We start from the raw sequence: 19,823 nt of genomic DNA, 5'->3' as shown, positions 1-19,823 counted from the left end.
CTCATAGATGTCCTTGTAGATGTACATTTGCTCCATGCACCAATATCTCCTGCCCTCTATCTCTTCATCCCTTGGCACATCTTCATACCAGTTCTTCAAGCGGATAGCGGAATAAGAAACTGGATCCATGGCCTTGTAGTTCTCCCTCACTTCCTTGTTCTTCCTTCTTGAAGTGACCGACTTGCGAGGAGCATTGGGTGCAAACTCGTCACTAGATCGATCATGCCTCTGGGCGTCTCGACCACCCCGAGAAGCACCACCTGAGAGAAGCAAAGACGGGTAGCAAAGAGAAGGTAATGCTCATAAGTCATGTAAGATATAGTAAAATACTCGAGAAGCATGCTATAAGTTGGTACAAGTCTAGACATGATAGATTGAAGCAAAACTGCAGCGGCGATGAAGCTCCAGGCCGGATAATCCGGTGCCCTGGGGGGCGGATAATCCGGCCCGGCCGGATAATCCGGCCTGCTCGGGGGGCGGATAATCCGGCCATGCGAGATGTGCAGATTTCCAATCAAAAACATGTCTAACACTAGATCGGCCTCATAGCATGCAAAAGGAGTACACTACTCATGGTTTGGAACAACTAGACACCAATTCCACCAAGAAAATAGCACATATAAAACACAACATCTAGGGTTAGAGATTGTGAATCATACCCACATCCATTGTGGAAACCGCTTGGAGGAGAAGGTAGCTAGGGAGGAGATGCACCCAATCCACCCAAGAACTCCGAGAGGGGGCGGATGGAGCGTCTCCGGCGAGGAGGAGGAGATCCGGCGGCCTTGAGAGGAGAAAGAGGAGAGAGGCGCGAGGGGGGGATGGTTTGAACCGTTTTGCCCCCTGTGCCCTCGACTCAACCCTTTCAAGATCTGCCCAGGCCGGATAATCCGGCCCTAGCTTAGGGCGGATAATCCGGCCGGGCCGGATATTCCGGGGTGTCCTGGGGCCGGATTATCCGGTGTTCTGGAAAATTCCAGAATCACCGGGAATCCGGCTCATCTTTCGTTGGTTATTTGCAAGTCCCATATATGATGTAATAAAGTATCACATCACATATAAGGTACAAATTTGCCAATAAGATGGAGCACCCTAGATCATCCGACCGAAAAACCCTCAAACTCCAAGTTTTTACCAAACATGACAAATGAGCAAGATGGAAATGGCTTATAGGGGAGAGTAGGCTTAGGTTTTAGAAGATACAAACTGTTAATGGTACATGGTCACTCAAGTTTGCAAGATATGAGCAAATAAGGCCAAACTAGAGTGATTTCCCATAAGAACATGGAGATGTCAATAAAATCCAATGAAAAACCAAACAACTCCAACTCCTCACAAAGAAGAGTGTGGTGGCCTAGGCCACCATATATGAGTGTTATGGTATGGCACCGCGAAGATATATCTTGGGTCCAAACCAATACTCATCATTTAAGCTCACATATCAAAATATGATATAACGAGAATGAAATCTTTAATGTTGGCATTATGGGGGGAGGGATAGCTCAATAATTTAAACCGCACTCCCCCTATTTCCATGCCCACATCTAAACCAAATAAAGTTTTGAGACGAAGGTGTGTTTGCAAGATGGTCAAGCTATACTCCTTGAATCAATGATATTTAGCTCATTCCTCAAATAAGTGAACCTTGCTTCATCAAGAGGCTTTGTGAATATATCGGCAAGTTGATCCTTGGTAGGAACATAGATAAGCTCAATATCACCCCGGGCAACATGATCCCTAATGAAATGATTCCGGATCTCAATATGCTTCGTTCTTGAATGTTGCACCGGATTATAGGCAATCTTGATAGCACTTTCATTGTCACATAATAGAGGCACTTTGTCACAAATGACACCGTATTCCTTTAAAGTTTGCCTCATCCATAACAATTGAGTGCATCCACTTGCGGCGGCAACATATTCGGCTTCGGCGGTGGAGAGAGATATGCAATTTTGCTTCTTAGAAGACCAACACACCAAGGATCTACCAAGGAATTGGCAAGCCCCGGAAGTTGATTTCCTATCATCCTTGTCACCCGCCCAATCCGCATCGGTATATCCATTGAGAATAAAACTTGAGCCTTTGGGGTACCAAATACCATATCTTGGGGTATCAACCAAATATCGAAAGATTCTTTTGAGAGCCATCATGTGGCTCTCCTTAGGAGAAGCTTGATACCTTGCACACACACCAACACTCAACACTATGTCCGGTCTAGATGCGCAAAGGTAAAGCAAGGATCCAATCATGGAGCGATATACCTTTTGATCCACTTCTTTACCATTGGGATCAAGTGCAAGATGACATTTGGTAACCATAGGAGTGGCCACACCCTTCAACTCGGTCATCTTGAACCTCTTGAGCATGTCTTGAAGATATTTTGCTTGGTTGATGAAGGTTCCTTCTCTCAATTGCTTGATCTCAAAACCAAGGAAAAACTTCATCTCTCCCATCATAGACATCTCGAACCTATTGGTCATAAGCTTTGAGAATTCATCATTGAAAGCTTTGTTAGTAGAGCCAAAGATAATATCATCAACATATAATTGGCAAACGAAAAGCTCCCCATTGACCCTCTTAGTAAAAAGAGTGGGGTCGATTAGCCCAACATCAAACCCACGGTCTACCAACAATTCCTTAAGGTGCTCATACCAAGCTCTAGGAGCTTGCTTGAGACCATAAAGTGCTTTATCAAGCTTGTAGACATGGTTAGGAAAGTTGAGATCCTCGAACCCCGGGGGTTGCTTAACATACACCTCTTCATGCAAAGGACCATTAAGAAAAGCACTTTTCACATCCATTTGTTGAAGCTTAAAGTTATGATGCGATGCATAAGCAAGAAGGATACGGATGGACTCAAGACGAGCCACGGGAGCATAGGTCTCTCCAAAGTCAATTCCTTCAACTTGAGAGAAACCTTGAGCCACCAATCTTGCCTTGTTCCTCACAATATTTCCAAACTCATCTTGCTTGTTCTTGAAAATCCATTTAGTGCCTATAACATTGCGGCACTCCTTTGGCTTCTCTACTAAGGTCCACACTTTGTTGCGCTTGAAGTTGTTGAGTTCCTCATGCATAGCTTCCACCCAATCCGAATCTTCAAGAGCTTCAAACACTTTCTTGGGTTCCACTACGGAGATATAGGCATGATGATTGCTAAAGTTAGCCAATTGCCTTCTTGTGGAGACTTTTGCTCGAACATCACCGAGGACCTTATCATGAGTGTGTCCACGAATTTCAAGGGTCCTATCTCTTCTTGCTAAACGACGGGCCTCGATCTCCTCCTTGGTTCTTCTTGGCCTTGGAGGTGTCACTTGATCATCTTGACCATTTGGGTCCCCGTCTTGACCTTCAACATGAGCTTCCTCAATTATTTGAGGTTGCTCATCCTCATGTGCTTGATCTTGAATGTTGAAAGGATACTCATCGGATCCATCATGAACCCGTGGTTGATCTTGACCTTGATCTTGTTCTTGATCTTGTCCTTGATCTTGCACACTAGGGGGAGGGTTTTGTTCTTGTTCTTGGGTTGGTGCATCATTTGCTTCACTTGATGGGGTTTGTTGATGTTGAGAAGATGAGGGCTCCACCGAGGTAGAGCATAGTCCTTCCCGAGACGCCACACCGTGTCCCTCAATGGGGCGGAAAAATCCCACACCCATTCTTACTATGGCATCTTGAGGTATTTCATCACCTGCACAAACATCAACTTGCCCCACTTGGGAGCCATCATTTTCTTCGAACTTCACACTACAAGATTCAATGATAATCCCGGAGGATACATCAAAGATTCTATAAGTGTGAGATTCGGCACCGTAACCAACAAATATACCCTCCAAAGCTTTAGGAGCAAATTTAGACAAACGAACTCCTTTGATTTGGTAGAAACACTTACACCCGAACACCTTGAAGTATGAGATATTAGGCTTGTTCCCGGTGAGTATTTCATATGGAGTCTTGTTCAAGCCCTTGCGGAGATAGAGCCGGTTGGAGGAGTGACATGCGGTGGAGATGGCTTCGGCCCAAAAGTTATAAGCGGGATTTATACTCCGCCATCATAGACCTTGCCATATCCATAAGAGTCCGGTTCTTCCTCTCCGCAACACCATTTTGTTGAGGGGTGTAAGCAGCGGAATATTGATGACGAATCCCCTCATCACTAAGAAAATCATTGAGTGTGTAGTTCTTGAACTCGGAGCCGTTGTCACTTCTTATTGCCATAATGAGGAGGTTGTGTTGGCGTTGCACCTCGGTAGCAAAGTCAATGAATATTTGTTGAGTCTCATCTTTCGTCTTGAGAAAGTAGACCCAAGTGTATCTTGAGTAGTCATCGACAATCACCAAGCAATGTTTCTTCGCACCAAGACTTGCATGAGTAACGGGACCAAAGAGGTCCACATGAAGGAGCTCCAAGATCCTCTTGGAAGAGATGATGGTCTTGCTTGGATGCGGAGAGTCATGCATTTTGCCTTCAACACAAGCCCTACAAACACGATCTTTGGCAAAAGACACATTTTCCATTAGTCCCACAATATGGTTCCCCTTGTGAAGACTTTGCAAAGTTCTCATGTTGACATGGGCTAGGCGGCGATGCCACAACCAACCCACGTCCGCCTTTCCGAATAGGCACATCGCACTTGACGTGGTGGTCCCCGAAAAGTCCACCACATACAAGTTGTGTTCGCGATACCCAACGAATGCGACTTTTAGAGTCTTGCTCCACAAGAGGACCACAATATCATTATCAATAAAGACGGCGAAACCCATCTTGCCAAGGGCGGAAACGGAAAGCAAATTGTAACCAAGGGTTTTGACAAGCATGACATCCACAAGAGTAATGTTGTGTGCAACCACAACCTTGCCAAAACCCAATACCTCGGATGTAGAATTATCGCCAAAGGAGACGGTGATATCATTTATGTTAGGCCTCAACTCCTTGACGAGGTTCTTGCCGCCGGTCATATGACTTGTACATCCACTATCAAGTACCCATTTTGAACCTCCGGCGGCATAGTCCTACATGAGATCAATTCTTGGATTTAGGTACCCATTTTTCAATGGGTCCTCTTTTGTTAGCAACAAGGGTCTTTGGGACCCAAATAGACCAAGCAACATAACCATCATATGGACCAACATACTTAGCATAAACATCACCATAATAATCTTTAAAGAGAACATAGTGAGGATTATCTATTCCCGCACCATCATCATTAATGGTGTTGCCCTTTCGGGTTCACCATTAGCTTTCTCATGTGCGGGCTTGGTCTTTTTCTTGCTTGCCTTTTTAGCCTTGGAATTAAAACCAAGTCCCTCCTTCCCATTGTTTGATCTTTGCTTACTCAAAAGATCATCCAACGAAAGTTTACTTTGGGGAGAGGAGGTCCTAGCAAGTTCATCTTTCAACCTAGCATTTTCCTCAATAACATTTGCATGATCACATGAAGGAGTAGAGGAGCTAGGCACATCATATGAGGCAAGCCTAATTTGAAGTTGCTCATAAGACTTGGATAAGAGAGTGTATTCACTCTTCAAAGCTTTGTGAGCTTTGTCTAGTTCATCTAGACCTTTCACAAGTTTCTCATGATCAACCTCAAATTGAGCCTTTTCCTTTTAAGCACTTTAGACTTAGCCCTAGCAAGATCTCTAGCTTTTGTGAGCTTGTTAATTTTATCTTGAGGCTCTTCAAGAGTTTCTAGCCTCTCCTCAAGAGAGGCTATAGTTTCTTGACTTTCCTCAAGAGCATTTTTAAGAGCATGGATTTCAAGAGAGTCTTCTCTCTCTATTTGACCCTTTTTCTCAAGCAAATCACCTTGTTGAGCTATACGAACCATGAGGCTAGAAACATGCTTCTTAGTGTTACCTTGTAGGTTAAGAATGAAATCATCAAACTCTAGCATTTCTTGTTTCACTTTTAGACTATCATCATCAACCCCTAGATCACTAGATAAGTTAGGCATAGAGGGGTTAGGGGATGATACCTCGGAGGATTTAGCCATAAGGCAACTTTCTTCCTCCACATGAATGACCTCATTGGGGGATTCACTTGGTGATGAAGAGTTAGTGGAGAGGGAGGCAAGAGCGACCAATCCATTAGAGGTTGCATCTTCTTCATCATCAACATCATCATCTCCGGAGGTATACTCTTCTTGAGTTGATAGCACAATAGGTGTGTCCAAGGAGGACCTTGCCATGAAGCAATGTGCATTCTTGATATGAGGGTTCTCATTGGGAGATTCAAAGAGAGATGAAGAGGGGTGTTGGTGGTGGCGATGGCGGCCAATTCCTTTGAGCTTTCTTCATCTTCATCACCACTAGAACTTTCAACTTCATCGGTAGAATATTCTTCCCTTGTTACTAGCACAACTCTTGAGGGCCTCTTGCCCTTCTTGGTCTTGTTGTTGTAGAACTTCTTGTTGAGGGGCTTTGAATATTTGCCCTTTGAATCTTTGCTCTTGTCCTTGGGAATGAGCCTCCCATTATGAAGCTCTCTATTTTCATAGGGGCATTCGGCAATGAAGTGGCGCTTGTCATCACAATTGTAGCATGATCTTGTCTTTGGGCCAAAGCTAGTGAACCCACTTTTGTTGTTCCTCTTGATGTTGTCTTCCTTGGCCTTGGAGGGATCAATCCAAAACGACTTTGCATGGAAGGCCATGTGGTCATGGTAGTGGCATTGCAAATCTTCCGGATAGGTCATACTCCAAGATGCTCTATAAGATTCTTGAGGAACCACTTCTTCAACGGAGTTGACCACCAAGGCAAGGTTGGAACCTTTTTGCCATTCCAATAGCACGATTGCGAGAGTCATGAGAGGTTTCCTCAAGCACCTTGAGAGCTTGCAACTCGTGCACAACTTGTTGAGAGGTGAGAGAGGAATAGCATTCCCTTCCCACAAGGGTCTTGACATCAATGGGTACAAATGGCATCATGCATTCAATGTACTTCTCCTTGATCCAAGAATCATTGATGTGGGTGGCACCAACAAGCCGGAAGGCATCGGCAACGGTGAGAAGTCTTCCATACATATCTTCATGATCTTCATCCGGGAGCCTCATGAACCCTTCGGCTTTATTCTTGAGAGCATTATACTTGTTCCTTCTTGTGCTCTCACTTCCAATGCAACTCGAGGTCAAACCATCCCAAGCTTCCTTGGCGGTGGTGTAGTTCCGGACACGATGCAATTCCTTTGTCCCCACACTAGTTTGAATCATGTGCAAGGCGGTGACGTTGAGTTGACTATCAACCGCTTCTCTTCTAGTCAACTTGTCGGGGTTGTATGGCTTGAAGCCCTCCATGATGATTCTCCATAATTCATTGGAGGCACTACAAACATGAGAGCGGAACTCAAATCGCCAAGTATCGAAATTTTCAATAGAAAACTTAGGTGGGTCGCCCCTAATATTCAAATGAGGCATGGGAACCGGTATGTCGGGTGATTGGAAAGGTGGAGGTACTCGATTGTAGCTCTCACTTCCATTGGTTCCCCTAGGAGATGCAATGGGAGACTTATTAGAGTTTAAGTTATCACCTTCCACGGGTTTGGTAGATGAGGGTAAGTCCGAAGCCTCTCCCTCATGTAACACACCTGTGTCTTTTACCTCTACACTAGGAGCCTTGGGAAGGGCCGGAGCCAAAAGCTCGGCAATCATCTTTTTCATGCTTTCCATTTGGGCTTCCACGGAGGACTTCAACGAATTGAAGTCTTCCACGGAGACCATCTTGGCGGCCCCTTCCGAGGACTCCTCGTCCGGCATACTCTTAGGCGGTTAAGCCCGAAATAAGAGCCGAGGCTCTGATACCAATTGAAAGGATCGTATGCCGCACCTAGAGGGGGGGGGTGAATAGGTGCTAACCAATTTTTAGTTCTTTTTCAATTTAGGCTTGACACAAATGGTAAATTCTCTAGATATGCAACTAAGTGAATTTACCTATATGACAAGGCTACCAACTAAGCAAGATAACTAAGCAATAGAGAGAGAATAGGATAGAGGTAACCGAGAGTGGAGCACGCGATGACACGGAGATGATTCCCGTAGTTCCCTTCCTTTGCAAGAAGGTACGTCTACGTTTGGAGGAGTGTGGTTGCTACGAAAGCCAAACCAACAGCCACGAAGGCTTCACTCAGATCTCCGGTGAGCAACGCCACGAAGGCCTAGCCCACTTCCACTAAGGGATTTCCTCGAGGCGGAAACCGGGCCTTTACAAGGTTCTTGGGGCACACATCCACAACCAAATTGGAGGCTCCCAAATCTGTTACAACACAACAATCAACAACAATACATCAACACGAATCAACTAGGGAACCAAATAGGAACACTAGCATGAGATCCCTCAAACAAGAGAGGGGGAAATGAAGAACGCTTCGGTGAGGATGTAGATCGGTGTCTTCTCCTTCGAATCTCCAAAGATCAAGAGATTTGGTTGGGGGAGGAAGGAGATCTTGCAAATCTTGACTTTCTTTGAGTTGGCTCTAATGGAGGTGGCTTGGCAGAATTCTTGTGCAATGATTGAGCAAAGAGGCAAGGAGGAAGAAGGGGGGTATTTATACCCCCACTCAAAATGGAGCCGTTGCAGCTCGGGGGCCGGATAATCCGGCCTAAGTAAGCGCCGGAGACTCCGCCCCCCCCGGAGAATCCGGTCTTCGGGGCAAACGAGTGACAATGTCCGGCCAAATGGCCGGCCTCCTTCCGAGTTGATTTTCTTCCGAGTCCTTAGCGAAACGGGGGCCGGATATTTCCAAAATATCCGGCCCGGATAATCCGGCCCTGGTACAATACCGGGACATTATCCGGCCAAATGTCCGGCCCCCTTCCAGAGCCAAAATTCCTGAAACACTTAGCCAAAAACAGGGGGGCCGGATATTTCGACAATATCCGGCCCGGATTATCCGGCCTGGCCAAACTTTTTCTGAAACCTTTTTGACACACGATCAAATCCAACACACATGAATAAATATCTATGTAATCCCTGTACCACTTAAACAAACATTAGTGTATCATATATATTGACATCAAACACACAAAACATAATGTGAGAGATGTTCTTTCAGTTGATCAAATAGGTCGTCGTGTAATCGTTGATAGATATGTAATCTTTGTACATGAGAGGCCGAGTGGAAGGAAGATTGGAACCGGAACCAGGCGTAGAGGCCTTTGGTACATGGACCATGATGAATCATGCAAACTAGGAGGTTCAACACTAGTTGCAGCACTGCTGGAGAAGGAGAAAATTGCTATGATGCATCATTGTAGAATGTGACATGTTGCTTTTGATAAAATGCCTAAAGTCTTTCCAGATGTAATGAGTGAAGTTGATAAGAACAATCTTAAGTGTGAAGCATGTGAGTATGCTAAACATACCAGAAACACCTATGTGAGTAAGGGACTCAGAAGTATATTCCTGTTTATGCTTGTGCATTCTGATATGTGGACATGTCCTATTTCCCCTATCAGTGGGATGAAGTATTTTGTGACATTCATTGACTGTTATTCTCGAATGACTTGGGTGTACCTTATGAAGCATAAGGACGAAGTGCTTTCTGCTTCCAAAATTTCTATGCATATGTTAAAACCCAGTTCAAGGTGCAGGTCCAAATGATCAGATCAGATAATGGGACAGAATATATTGACAAGAAGTTTGTTGGGTTCCTTTCTGATCATGGTATTCTACATCAGACATCATGTCTAGACACTTCACCTCAAAATGGAGTGGTAGAGGATGAATTGTCACATTTTAGAAGTGGCTCGATAATTGATGTATACCATGAATGTTCCACATTTCCTATGGAGGAGTGAGGCAGTGATGACTTGATGACTTCTACATTTCTTACCAATCGTATGCCCTCAAGAATACTAGATATGAAATATCCTTCTGAACTATTACTAGGAGAGAACAAGTTTGTGGTTCCTCCCAAGGTGTTTGGCTGCACTTGCTTTGTTCGTGATCACAGGCCCTCAATGACAAAACTTGACCCTAGAGCTATTAAGTGCATCTTCATTGACTATCCTGCTGGACAACAAGGATATAAATGTTGGAGTACCTCTGAAGTGGCACACATTTGTAAGAATATGACCCCTTTTATTGTGAAAAAACAGATTTGAGTGCTATATTTGAAGGGCTTGACCAGCCACTGAATATTGTTGGTGAAGAGAGGGAGAGTGCAAGTGGCGGCAGTGCAAGAAACAACATCTATCCTCGGGTGGAGTAACAACCTCAACAACCTCTGATTGTTGGGTCTTTACCACTTGTTCTACCAGAATTGCCACATGCTAGAAGTTGGCCAAAGCCAAATGAAGAGCACGATCTTTGTGTGTACTCACGGAGACCATGGATAGAAGAATAGGTGGAGCACCATGTAGAAGAACAAGGGGAACAACAACTGTAGGGGGAGTTACGGTTGTTGAGGCTGATTTTCTTGAGGTCCGCTGGCAATACAATGTAATCGTTAGATTTGCCTATTGCTTTAAGGGGACAAGAGCAGCTACCTTGAAATAAATCGATAGATATGGCTTGGTACACAACATCACTAACTATTTATCATATGAACCTTTATCCCTGTCATATAAGGCATTTGTTGCGTCTTGCAATTCCAAGAGATTGGAGGGCAGCCAAGCGGGATCAGAAGTGGTTTGTAACTATGAAAGAAGAATTAGAGGCTTTGTTGGGAATTCACTACTCTTTCTAGAGGAAAGAATGCAGTCATTTGTAAATGCGTCTATACTGTAAAATAGAGTAAAACGTACGGAATTGACTATGATGAAACATTCACACTAGTGGCAAGTCTCATGTGCAACAAACTTTGGATGGCCTGTGAAAATGCGTTCCTACATGGTGATCTACAAGAAGATGTTTACATGGAGATTCCCCCAAGCCTAGCATCAGCTAAAACCGAAGGTAAAGTGTGCATGCTAAAGAAGTCGCTCTATGGATTAAAACAATCTCCTAGAGCTTGGTTTGATCGATTTAGAAGAGTTGTGTGCGAGATGGGATATGGACAGTGTAATGGGGACCACACTGTATTCTATAGACATTCAAATCAGAAAATAACAATTCTAGCCGTCTACATGGATGACATTATAATCACATGAGATGATTTCTATTGATGCTTTCCTCAGTGAAGAACATCCTTGACCTGAGTGACCCTATTGATGATTTCCACCTTCCTTTATCAAACCAAGCTTAGAGGAATTCCATGAATTGAACCACCTCATCGAACAAACAAGGTCTGCTCGGAATGCGGATGGTAATGACATTTGGTCTTATAGCTGGGGCAATCATTTCTCTGCCAGCAAGTTTTACAAATTGAACTTTGAGCACATTCAACTCCAATTTTCTCTCCTTGGATCTAGAAATCTAAATGCACACCAAAGATAAAATCTTTCTTCTGACTCCTTGCCAATGACCGACTAAACACGAAGGATATGCTCATAAGGAAAAGCTACACTTTCGAAGACAATGGTCTATGCCAAATTTGTGACAACAGTTTTTTGGAAACCAGGGATCATCTTTTCTAGAGCTGTACCTTCAGTAGGTAATGTTGGGAAAAAATTAACATCATGATCAGTGACAGCCTTGAATTCCCCCAGATGATTACAACAGCTAGATGCAACTTTGGAAAACCTTTGTTCTTTAAAGTTTTTGCCACAACTTGCTGGAATATTTGGAAGCGTAAAAATGATCTTATTTTTGATAATGAAGCACCTTCTCTTAGAGCTTGGACCTTTTCTTTCAAAAGGGACCTCTTCCTCCTTTCTTACAGAATGAAGGATGATCTCAAATCCCCCCTTTTAGCCTGGCTAGACGCTCTATAGTTCCTTTGGGCTATGCCCTGGCCTAAGCCCTTTTGTACATTCCTTTCCTCTATCTTGTACATATTATTCTTTTTTTAATAAAAATTACTGTTGGTGCCTCCCCTACAGTTTTCAGCTCAAAATTCACATGAGATGATGTAGCAGAAATAACAAGGGTAAAGAATTGTATAAGCCAAGCCTTTGAAGTCAAAGGGCAACTTAGATACTTTCTTGGAATAGAGGTGGCAAGGTCAAAGAAGGGACTAGTTCTATCACAACACAAGTATATCTTGGACCTTCTCAGTGATATGGGGATGATGGAATGCCGTGCAGCTCCAACACCCATCGATCAAAATTAAAAGGTAACATCTCAATGTGGCGAACTCATAGACAAGGAGTGATATTAGAAAGTGGTGGGAAGATTGTTATACTTGTGTCACACAAGACCAGATATTGCATATGCAGTCGGTGTAGTGAGCAGATATATGCATGAGCCAAGAAATAGGCACATGGACGTTGTTCACCGAATCCTAAGATATTCGAAAGGAACTCCACAAAAAAAGGTTATGGTTTGAAGCAAATGGACATCTAACAGTTGATGGTTATAGTGATGCCGACTGGGCAAGCTGTTTAGATGATAGAAGGTCAACCTCTAGTTATTACGTATTTGTTGGGGTTAACTTGGTAGCATGGAGAAGCAAAAAACAACCACTAGTGTCAAGATCAACTACAGAAGCAGCATAGCCATGTCTTTAGGATTAAGTGAGATGCTATGAGCTATGTTACATGGTACGGGGATATGAATACATCGATACAGCGAAACGGCATTTTCTGAAATAGACTTAGTATATGCATAATTTCATTAGAAATCACGGCCAGTAACCAATATTATAGAGGATGAGAAAATTAATGTTAAATGAAATGACCTAATCTTTTTTCATTTGTGGTGATCTGAAGGAGTAGTTTCCTTTCCTTGAGGTGGGCTTTGGATCGAATGGTACATGCAACAGGCCCGGCCGTAGTATCCCTGAGGTATCACCTGCGTGTCCTGGCCGAATTTTGATTTTTTTCTTTATTTTAATTCAAAAATACGGGATATCCCACACGTTTTCTTGTGTATCCCCGTCTTGGTGCAGTATCCTGCATCGATATATGGTACCTATGGGACTAATCCTGCAACATAGGCTATGGGTAAGAAACCTTCTGAGTGAGTTGAAGGCTGGACACTTGAACATATGGTGTTTTAACAAGTCAGCAATATGCATAGTAAACAATCCAGTCTTAACATGATAGGACAAAGCACATTGAGATTCACAGATTCTTCATTAAAGAGAAGTTAGATGCTAGAATTATCAATATCAACTATGAGGGCAACAGATCGCTGATTGTCTAACAAAAGGTTTGGCTGCAGACAATGGGGAGGACATGACCCGAACAGACCAGAACTGTCACTTTTGCTGTACGAAATGGGTCGGGCTGCTGGAGATGCCCTTGTATCCTAGAGACTCAGATGAACTCATGTGTTCTGAGCACTTATAAATTTCCATGAACCAAGAGCACATTGTGCCCTGAGAAATAAATTAAATTTTGATTCTCCAGAAGACCAAAGTTTTTTTCCACATTGGGACGGGAACTGAAGTTCCACAAAAGTGTTAAAGCACACAAAAAGAATTGGATGTTTGCATGTCTTAACTTGTGACATTTGGTACATTTAAATTTCCTTGAAAATACTATCTACTTAGCTCAAACTACTGTATTTTCTTTGATGATATTATTGTTAAGATAATATACTAATGTAGTTTCATGTAGTGCAAACTACTGTATGCCAAACTACTTAGCTCAAACTACTATAGGTCATGTAGTGCATGCATAGGCGGACCCAGAAAATTTTCAAAGCCTGGGCAAGCCAATTGTGAATAATTTTTTTCGCATGAACATCAGCAAATATAAAAATCACATAAGGAATTTTTGCCATATAAAGCTGGACACGGTACATAAAAAACAAAAATATATGTAAATATTTATTGGTACGCAACGATGAAACACTAAAACTAAAATTTCACCGGGACTAGACACTACTAAAACTCCAATGGTCGACCACAGAAGCTCATATGTCTAAGTGCACCTAACAAAATTGTGCCAACATTTGAAGACAATAGAATAAAAAAAGAATTTGGAAGACAATTATCACGAGATAATAAACATACCAAACATGTCCTACCTAGACCTAGGCCTTTTAGGTAAATGTCCTAACTAGGTTGTGGACCTTCTTGTTGTGGTAACTGGTAAGCTTTTTGTGTCAGACCAAAAAGCTTCTTGTTTCTGAAATTTAATAAATTTATGTTCAAGTACAGGATGTTCAAGAATAAGTAGTACTACTTCAAGTTCATTTCAACTATTTATACTCCAAATAAATCTTAAGTTGGACATCTGGTTGTCCTAAAATAAAAATCTGGGAAGGGAGTCAAACCTAGCTGTCTTTTACTGCAGGAGGCAGAAGAGATCGAGCCAGCTCGCCGGAACCAGAATGGCGCGCGGCAGGGAGCTGAGTCGATTTTTTTGAGGGAGCTGAGTCGATTGGGGATTTGGGGATCGATCGTTTTTCTTTGGTTCGGCCAATCAGCCTAATTGACTAATGGGTCATGATACGTTTGGGCCGGTGAGAGGCAATTTGGCCCAACAATGGTAAGAATCGCTGGCGAAGCCCGGGCAAAGCAGTCGATCGAGTCTTGCTCGTAGCTGTGGCGATCGCCATCCACCAGAGGCTCGCGGAAGAGAAGCCCGGGCAGCCGCCCGGGCAACAGGTATGGTAGGTCCGCCCATGAGTGCATGTATTAATTAGGACCACCAAGTATGACCAGATTAATTAGGACCACAAAAGTGTTAAAGCACACAAAAAGAATTGGATGTTTGCATGTCTTAACTTGTGACATTTGGTACATTTAAATTTCCTTGAAAATACTATCTACTTAGCTCAAACTACTGTATTTTCTTTGATGATATTATTGTTAAGATAATATACTAATGTAGTTTCATGTAGTGCAAACTACTGTATGCCAAACTACTATAGGTCATGTAGTGCATGTATTAATTAGGACCACCAAGTATGACCAGATTAGATTTGTCTGAGTGTTAGTCCATTGATCATAACAAGTGCTGGATCTTATTCCAAAGAAGTTATGGCAAAGTATTTGTCTCTGTGCTAATATGTTCGATACATATGCATATGCTGCTACTAACATGCAAACTTGATGCATTCCTTAGGTTGAAGATATCAGCAAAGAATTTCCTGTGGCTTCAGAAAGAGCCAGATTGATTTTTGGAGTCCATATGCCGACTCTCCCTGCATTAAGAAAGTATGGATTGACATGCCGAAGCCTTCTTACATATTGCAGTAACCCTAGTCACTAAATGTGACTTATTTTGCACCTTGTGAACTCAGAGAATATGGGGAACTGTTGATAAGTTGTGGTTTACTTGGAGAAGCTCTGAACGTTTTCAAAGATCTCGAATTGTGGGATAATCTCATCTATTGCTATCGGTATGAATTTCCATGTGCAAAGTAGCTCAAGTTCTTCCAGCTGAAACCGCCCTGTAATAACTTAGTCTTTGATATTTGGCAGATTATCGGGCAAACTTGCGGATGCAGTTAGTCTAATAAATACTCGGCTCTTGATTACGCCCAATGACCCAAGATTATGGTAAGTAGATCTTGGAGATTATTTTGGATTTATTTAGGTGGGATATATTATATTTTTAATAAGAGTTGCAGATAATATTTTTCATCCCCTCTTCCAGAGTTTGCTATGCTTAAATCAGCTTTTGTATTTATTCTTTTTTCTTGATTTTCCACTACAAAAAAGAACCGAAATGATATTATTACTAGTACGGTGGCAGATGTGTCTCTGTTTATGCACTTTATAGATACTTTTCTAACCGTGCATCAGTCACCCCACAAGTGGGAAGTGAAAGCATGCACCAGTCATCCCCATGGATCCATCCTTGACTCGGTGGCCTCTCTTTGCTTCATTCTGTCGTCATCTTGCTCCATGTCCTGTCGTTGTGCCATGCAGTCATGTGCGCCTTTCTGGTAACTTAGGGTTATTTCCATGTGGGATGATTCTGCTCAAGCTTGTGCTATTTTGTATTTCTCTTGGCACCAAATAGGTAATTTCTGTTTGTTGTTGAATAGCTTTATTTTTATTTAGGTGTTCACTTGGTGATGCTACAAATAACGACGATCATTATAAGAAAGCATTGGAAGTCTCAAATAAAAAATCCGCTCGAGCTCTGGTATTCTTCTCTCTTGTTTTGCTCACCAGCCTCTTGTTGTGTTACTAGTGCATAATTTTATGGGAAGTGGTCTTACATTCTCTTGTCTTCCGGTGTAGCGCTCTCTGGCTCGTAGTGCGTACAACAAGAATGACTTCTATGCATCCAATTTTTTTTGGTAAAAGAATACATTTAAGCTACATGTATGTTTACAGTTGTTACTTGCTTGAAAATCACTTACTTTAGAGCTTTGGGCAGGGAATCTGCATTGGCATTGAATTCGTTGCATCCAGATGGTTGGCTTGCCTATGGTACATCCGCATGGAAGGTAACTTTTTTGAAACAATTTTGTATGGATGTTTGCTTACTACCTATATATAAATATATTTTGCCGGGTAATATGGATATGTGATTATTCAGTAAGTCACTACAAGAATGTATTCTTCTACTATCAGAGATTTGTCTGTTGGGAGTATATACCAAGTACTGTGCAATTTCTTACTTTGATTTAGGTTCCCACGCCCCTCATTGTGCTCTGAATTATTGTCTTAGATCCCATGACACATATTATAGTATTTCTGCCCTTGCACAATTATTTTTTCTTTGCCAGTGGCATCAACTGGGACATGCATCATGAGATAATTCTATTTTATAGTTATTTTGCTATGATGAATGAGAGAGGACTTTGCACAAAAATAGCCACGAAAACAGGATTTTTTGTTAACTAATCTGTAAGATAGGCAGATGCTGGTTAGGCAAACGGGATTATCATAATCCGCGAAAATGCCAGACGAAGGTTTCTTCTGTTAGAATTATATACTTTGTATGTGTAGCTTAGGGAAAGTCTAGGGTAAGCCCATGTATATTCTAGGTTATATGTCTCTGAATCAAGCGATAGAAAAATTGAGTTGGAAAATTGACATCTTGCAGGGCTAGTCAATGCAGTGCTTGCCTTAATGTTGATTGTGCCCACAGACAACATGTTTTTCTGTTCTCACAATTTATCCTCTACCTGGTCGCGAACTTCTGTCCACCGTAATAATTGTGTACATTTCATCGTGTGTGCATTTTTCCTTTGCAGGTGCTTCAATATATTTGGTTGCTCATATCATAACAGATGAACATTCTTTATATTCATTTTTGCAAAAAAAAGCCAAGTTGAACATGCATCAGCTGTTGTCTTGTTTTGTTCATACAGGATAAAGATCTTGAGAAGGCTGTGGATGCTTTTAGTCGTGCTGTGCAGATAGATCCTGAAAATGGAGAAGCATGGAACAATATAGGATGCCTGTATGCTCACCCTTCTATATTTATTCCTTCATTACTATGTTGTAGTGGTGATGGCTTCAGGTGTCCTGGGGTCCGTATTTCATTTCATTCATCTCATAGTTGCACTTCGCTTCCCTCCCTTTGCACTGTTGATGTTTCTTTATTTCAATTGAACACTTCAGTTCACCAGGTCAAACTAGCGTCAGAACAATGTTCATTTTGACATGTTCACCTTATTGGATAGTACTATGTTGCATCTTGGTCTAAGAATAACCAGCTTTCATAAAAGATGCACAGAGTGACTCGTGTATAGGCTTATTTGGAAATTATAGTGTACCAACATGCAAGTCAAAGCTGCTACATAAGATGTAATGCTAAGGTGGGGTTACATGTTCCGGAGAAGGAATAACCATTCTTCTTGGTTTTGTGTACTTGTTGAGTCAAGAAATACTCGTGATATTTTGGTTATTATGAAACCAACACAATTTTGATTTTTGTAACATAGATTTGTTGGAAATTCTTTCTTCCTGTTGTACGCTGGTAGGTGGCTAGATTGTTTACGTGTGATGCAAAGGCCGCAGTCCTTGTATTGCATAGTGGTATATAGGATACAAGATCAGTACATAGGTAATTCGGTTTGGACCTGACAGCCCACTAGTACTAACCAACATGACAAAATAAAGTTTGCTAATGCTACCATAGCTTAGTTCTTAGGTTTACATCTTGATTAAGTACTACTAATGACAATAAATAAACCTACTAGATTAAATCCTAATCAAGGGTTATTTTTTCTCACAAGATTCTCTTATCATTATCTAATATACTCAATTTTCCAGGCACATGATTAGAGGAAAGAGTCAAGCGTCAGTCCAGGCATTCAGGGAGGCTGTTAAATTCAAGTGTGTATCACCTCCTATTACATATGTTTTTTAAGCAAATTGTTTCTTATTAAAATTAAATCATTTATAGGAGGACTAGCTGGGAACTTTGGGAAAATTACAGTAAGGTTGCTTTGGACACAGGCAATATTCAACTGGTAAGAAATATATTGATCTCAAGACTTCTAGATTTCTCAGTTGAAGGTGGCAGTTATAATTTCAGCTGGTCAGACACATCAGTACACCCACCTGTATGTGATCTGATCCTGACTTTATACTCCTTACTCATATTTTGTTTTTGTTGACGGGAATAGAGCACATGAGAACCCTGCTGTTAGTATAATATATCTAAATAAGTAAATAGGTTTGTACTATACTACTACTAACCTGTTGAGTACCATCGTTTACAAATGGCATTACACTGAACAAGGAAAAAAAAAACCATTACATATCTGTAAGTATGATAATACAAGCCAAGTTTCCAAAGGCCACAAGGAGAGCATTGCAGCAAGTCAGTTTTGACTTCACCCAGTGGCGGGAGTAGTTTCTTTTTCTTACCAAGTGGCGGGACCTGATAGCTTTTCTCCCTGTCTCCCTGTGGGATGGACATGTTCTCTCATTTGAATATCTGAATATCTCAGGCCTAGACGCCAGATATAATGTGTTGTAGAATGACATAAAATAATGCATAGTATCCTTTGCAGACACTTGAAGCTATCAAAATGGTATTAAATTTGTCCTTCAACAAGCACTTCAATGTTGATTTATTGGACAAGGTGATGACCACCCTCGAAGAACAAGGTACACATCTGAATGATACTCAAGATGAAAAATCCGTAGGTAACACTTCAGATGATTCAAATAAAGAGACCAGGCAATCGAGTCAATTGTTTGATATAATTGGCAACATCCTTGAGCAGGTTCGTAAGCTACTAGTTGGCTTTCATCTTTATGCCCACATTGATCTGCAGTTTATCAGATTGGTTGTGTTTGTAGATTGTAAAAAGTGGGGCTAGCAATCCGGAGATATGGGGATTACATGCTAGATGCCAGAAAAGCAAGGGCAACCTCACGAAATGTTCTAATGCTTTGTTCACGCAAGTTCAATATCTCCAGGTTCATAAACTAAGTCCACACCGAATGAATAAATGTTTTAATATGATTATATACTCTTTTATCTCTTTCCTTTTTGGTTTATATATGTTTTAATGTTGTAATTATACCAACCAACCAACCAACCAACCAAGCCTTTTAGTCCCAAACAAGTTGGGGTAGGCTAGAGTTGAAACCCATAAGATCTCGAAGCCAAGTCATGGTTCCGGAACGTGGATAGCTAACTTCCACGTGACGACTTGACTCAGGTATTTTGTGTTGCGTAAAAACTTGCAACTTTTCTGTATTCCTCTCTGACTCTTATTCTTTCTGCTTACAACTGAAAAGCTAGAAAATAGGATCAACACCCGAGCCTACAGGGCAGTGCCATCCCACTACCGCTCAGATCCATCACCCCTACAAGTTAGCTGCATGAATAAGTCGTGTCCATCCCCACGAGCATCCAAGGCAACTAAGCTAGACCAAGTCTAAATTGACTAAATCAAAACGGCTAACTGAACCT

The 19,823-nt window shown here is 41.9% G+C and overlaps 1 protein-coding gene across 1 annotated transcript in view; it reads left to right on the top strand.

Moving 5' to 3' along the window:
• The window catches only part of LOC127347303 (uncharacterized), a gene marked incomplete at its 5' end in the record, with an annotated part of 47,651 nt that overhangs the window by 17,813 nt on the left and 10,015 nt on the right, over positions 1–19,823 (top strand). Inside the window, 11 exons of the mRNA XM_051373506.1 lie at positions 15,054–15,145; positions 15,232–15,330; positions 15,413–15,490; positions 15,998–16,082; positions 16,181–16,239; positions 16,320–16,389; positions 17,260–17,351; positions 18,167–18,229; positions 18,300–18,366; positions 18,913–19,128; positions 19,205–19,324. Of these exons, the coding sequence (XP_051229466.1) occupies positions 15,054–15,145; positions 15,232–15,330; positions 15,413–15,490; positions 15,998–16,082; positions 16,181–16,239; positions 16,320–16,389; positions 17,260–17,351; positions 18,167–18,229; positions 18,300–18,366; positions 18,913–19,128; positions 19,205–19,324 (1,041 nt within the window). The remainder of the gene's footprint in view (positions 1–15,053; positions 15,146–15,231; positions 15,331–15,412; positions 15,491–15,997; positions 16,083–16,180; positions 16,240–16,319; positions 16,390–17,259; positions 17,352–18,166; positions 18,230–18,299; positions 18,367–18,912; positions 19,129–19,204; positions 19,325–19,823) is intronic.

This window comes from Lolium perenne, chromosome 4 (genome assembly GCF_019359855.2).
Source record: "Lolium perenne isolate Kyuss_39 chromosome 4, Kyuss_2.0, whole genome shotgun sequence".
Taxonomy (NCBI): Eukaryota; Viridiplantae; Streptophyta; class Magnoliopsida; order Poales; family Poaceae; genus Lolium; species Lolium perenne.
This window is presented reverse-complemented; position numbering and strand designations above follow the sequence as displayed.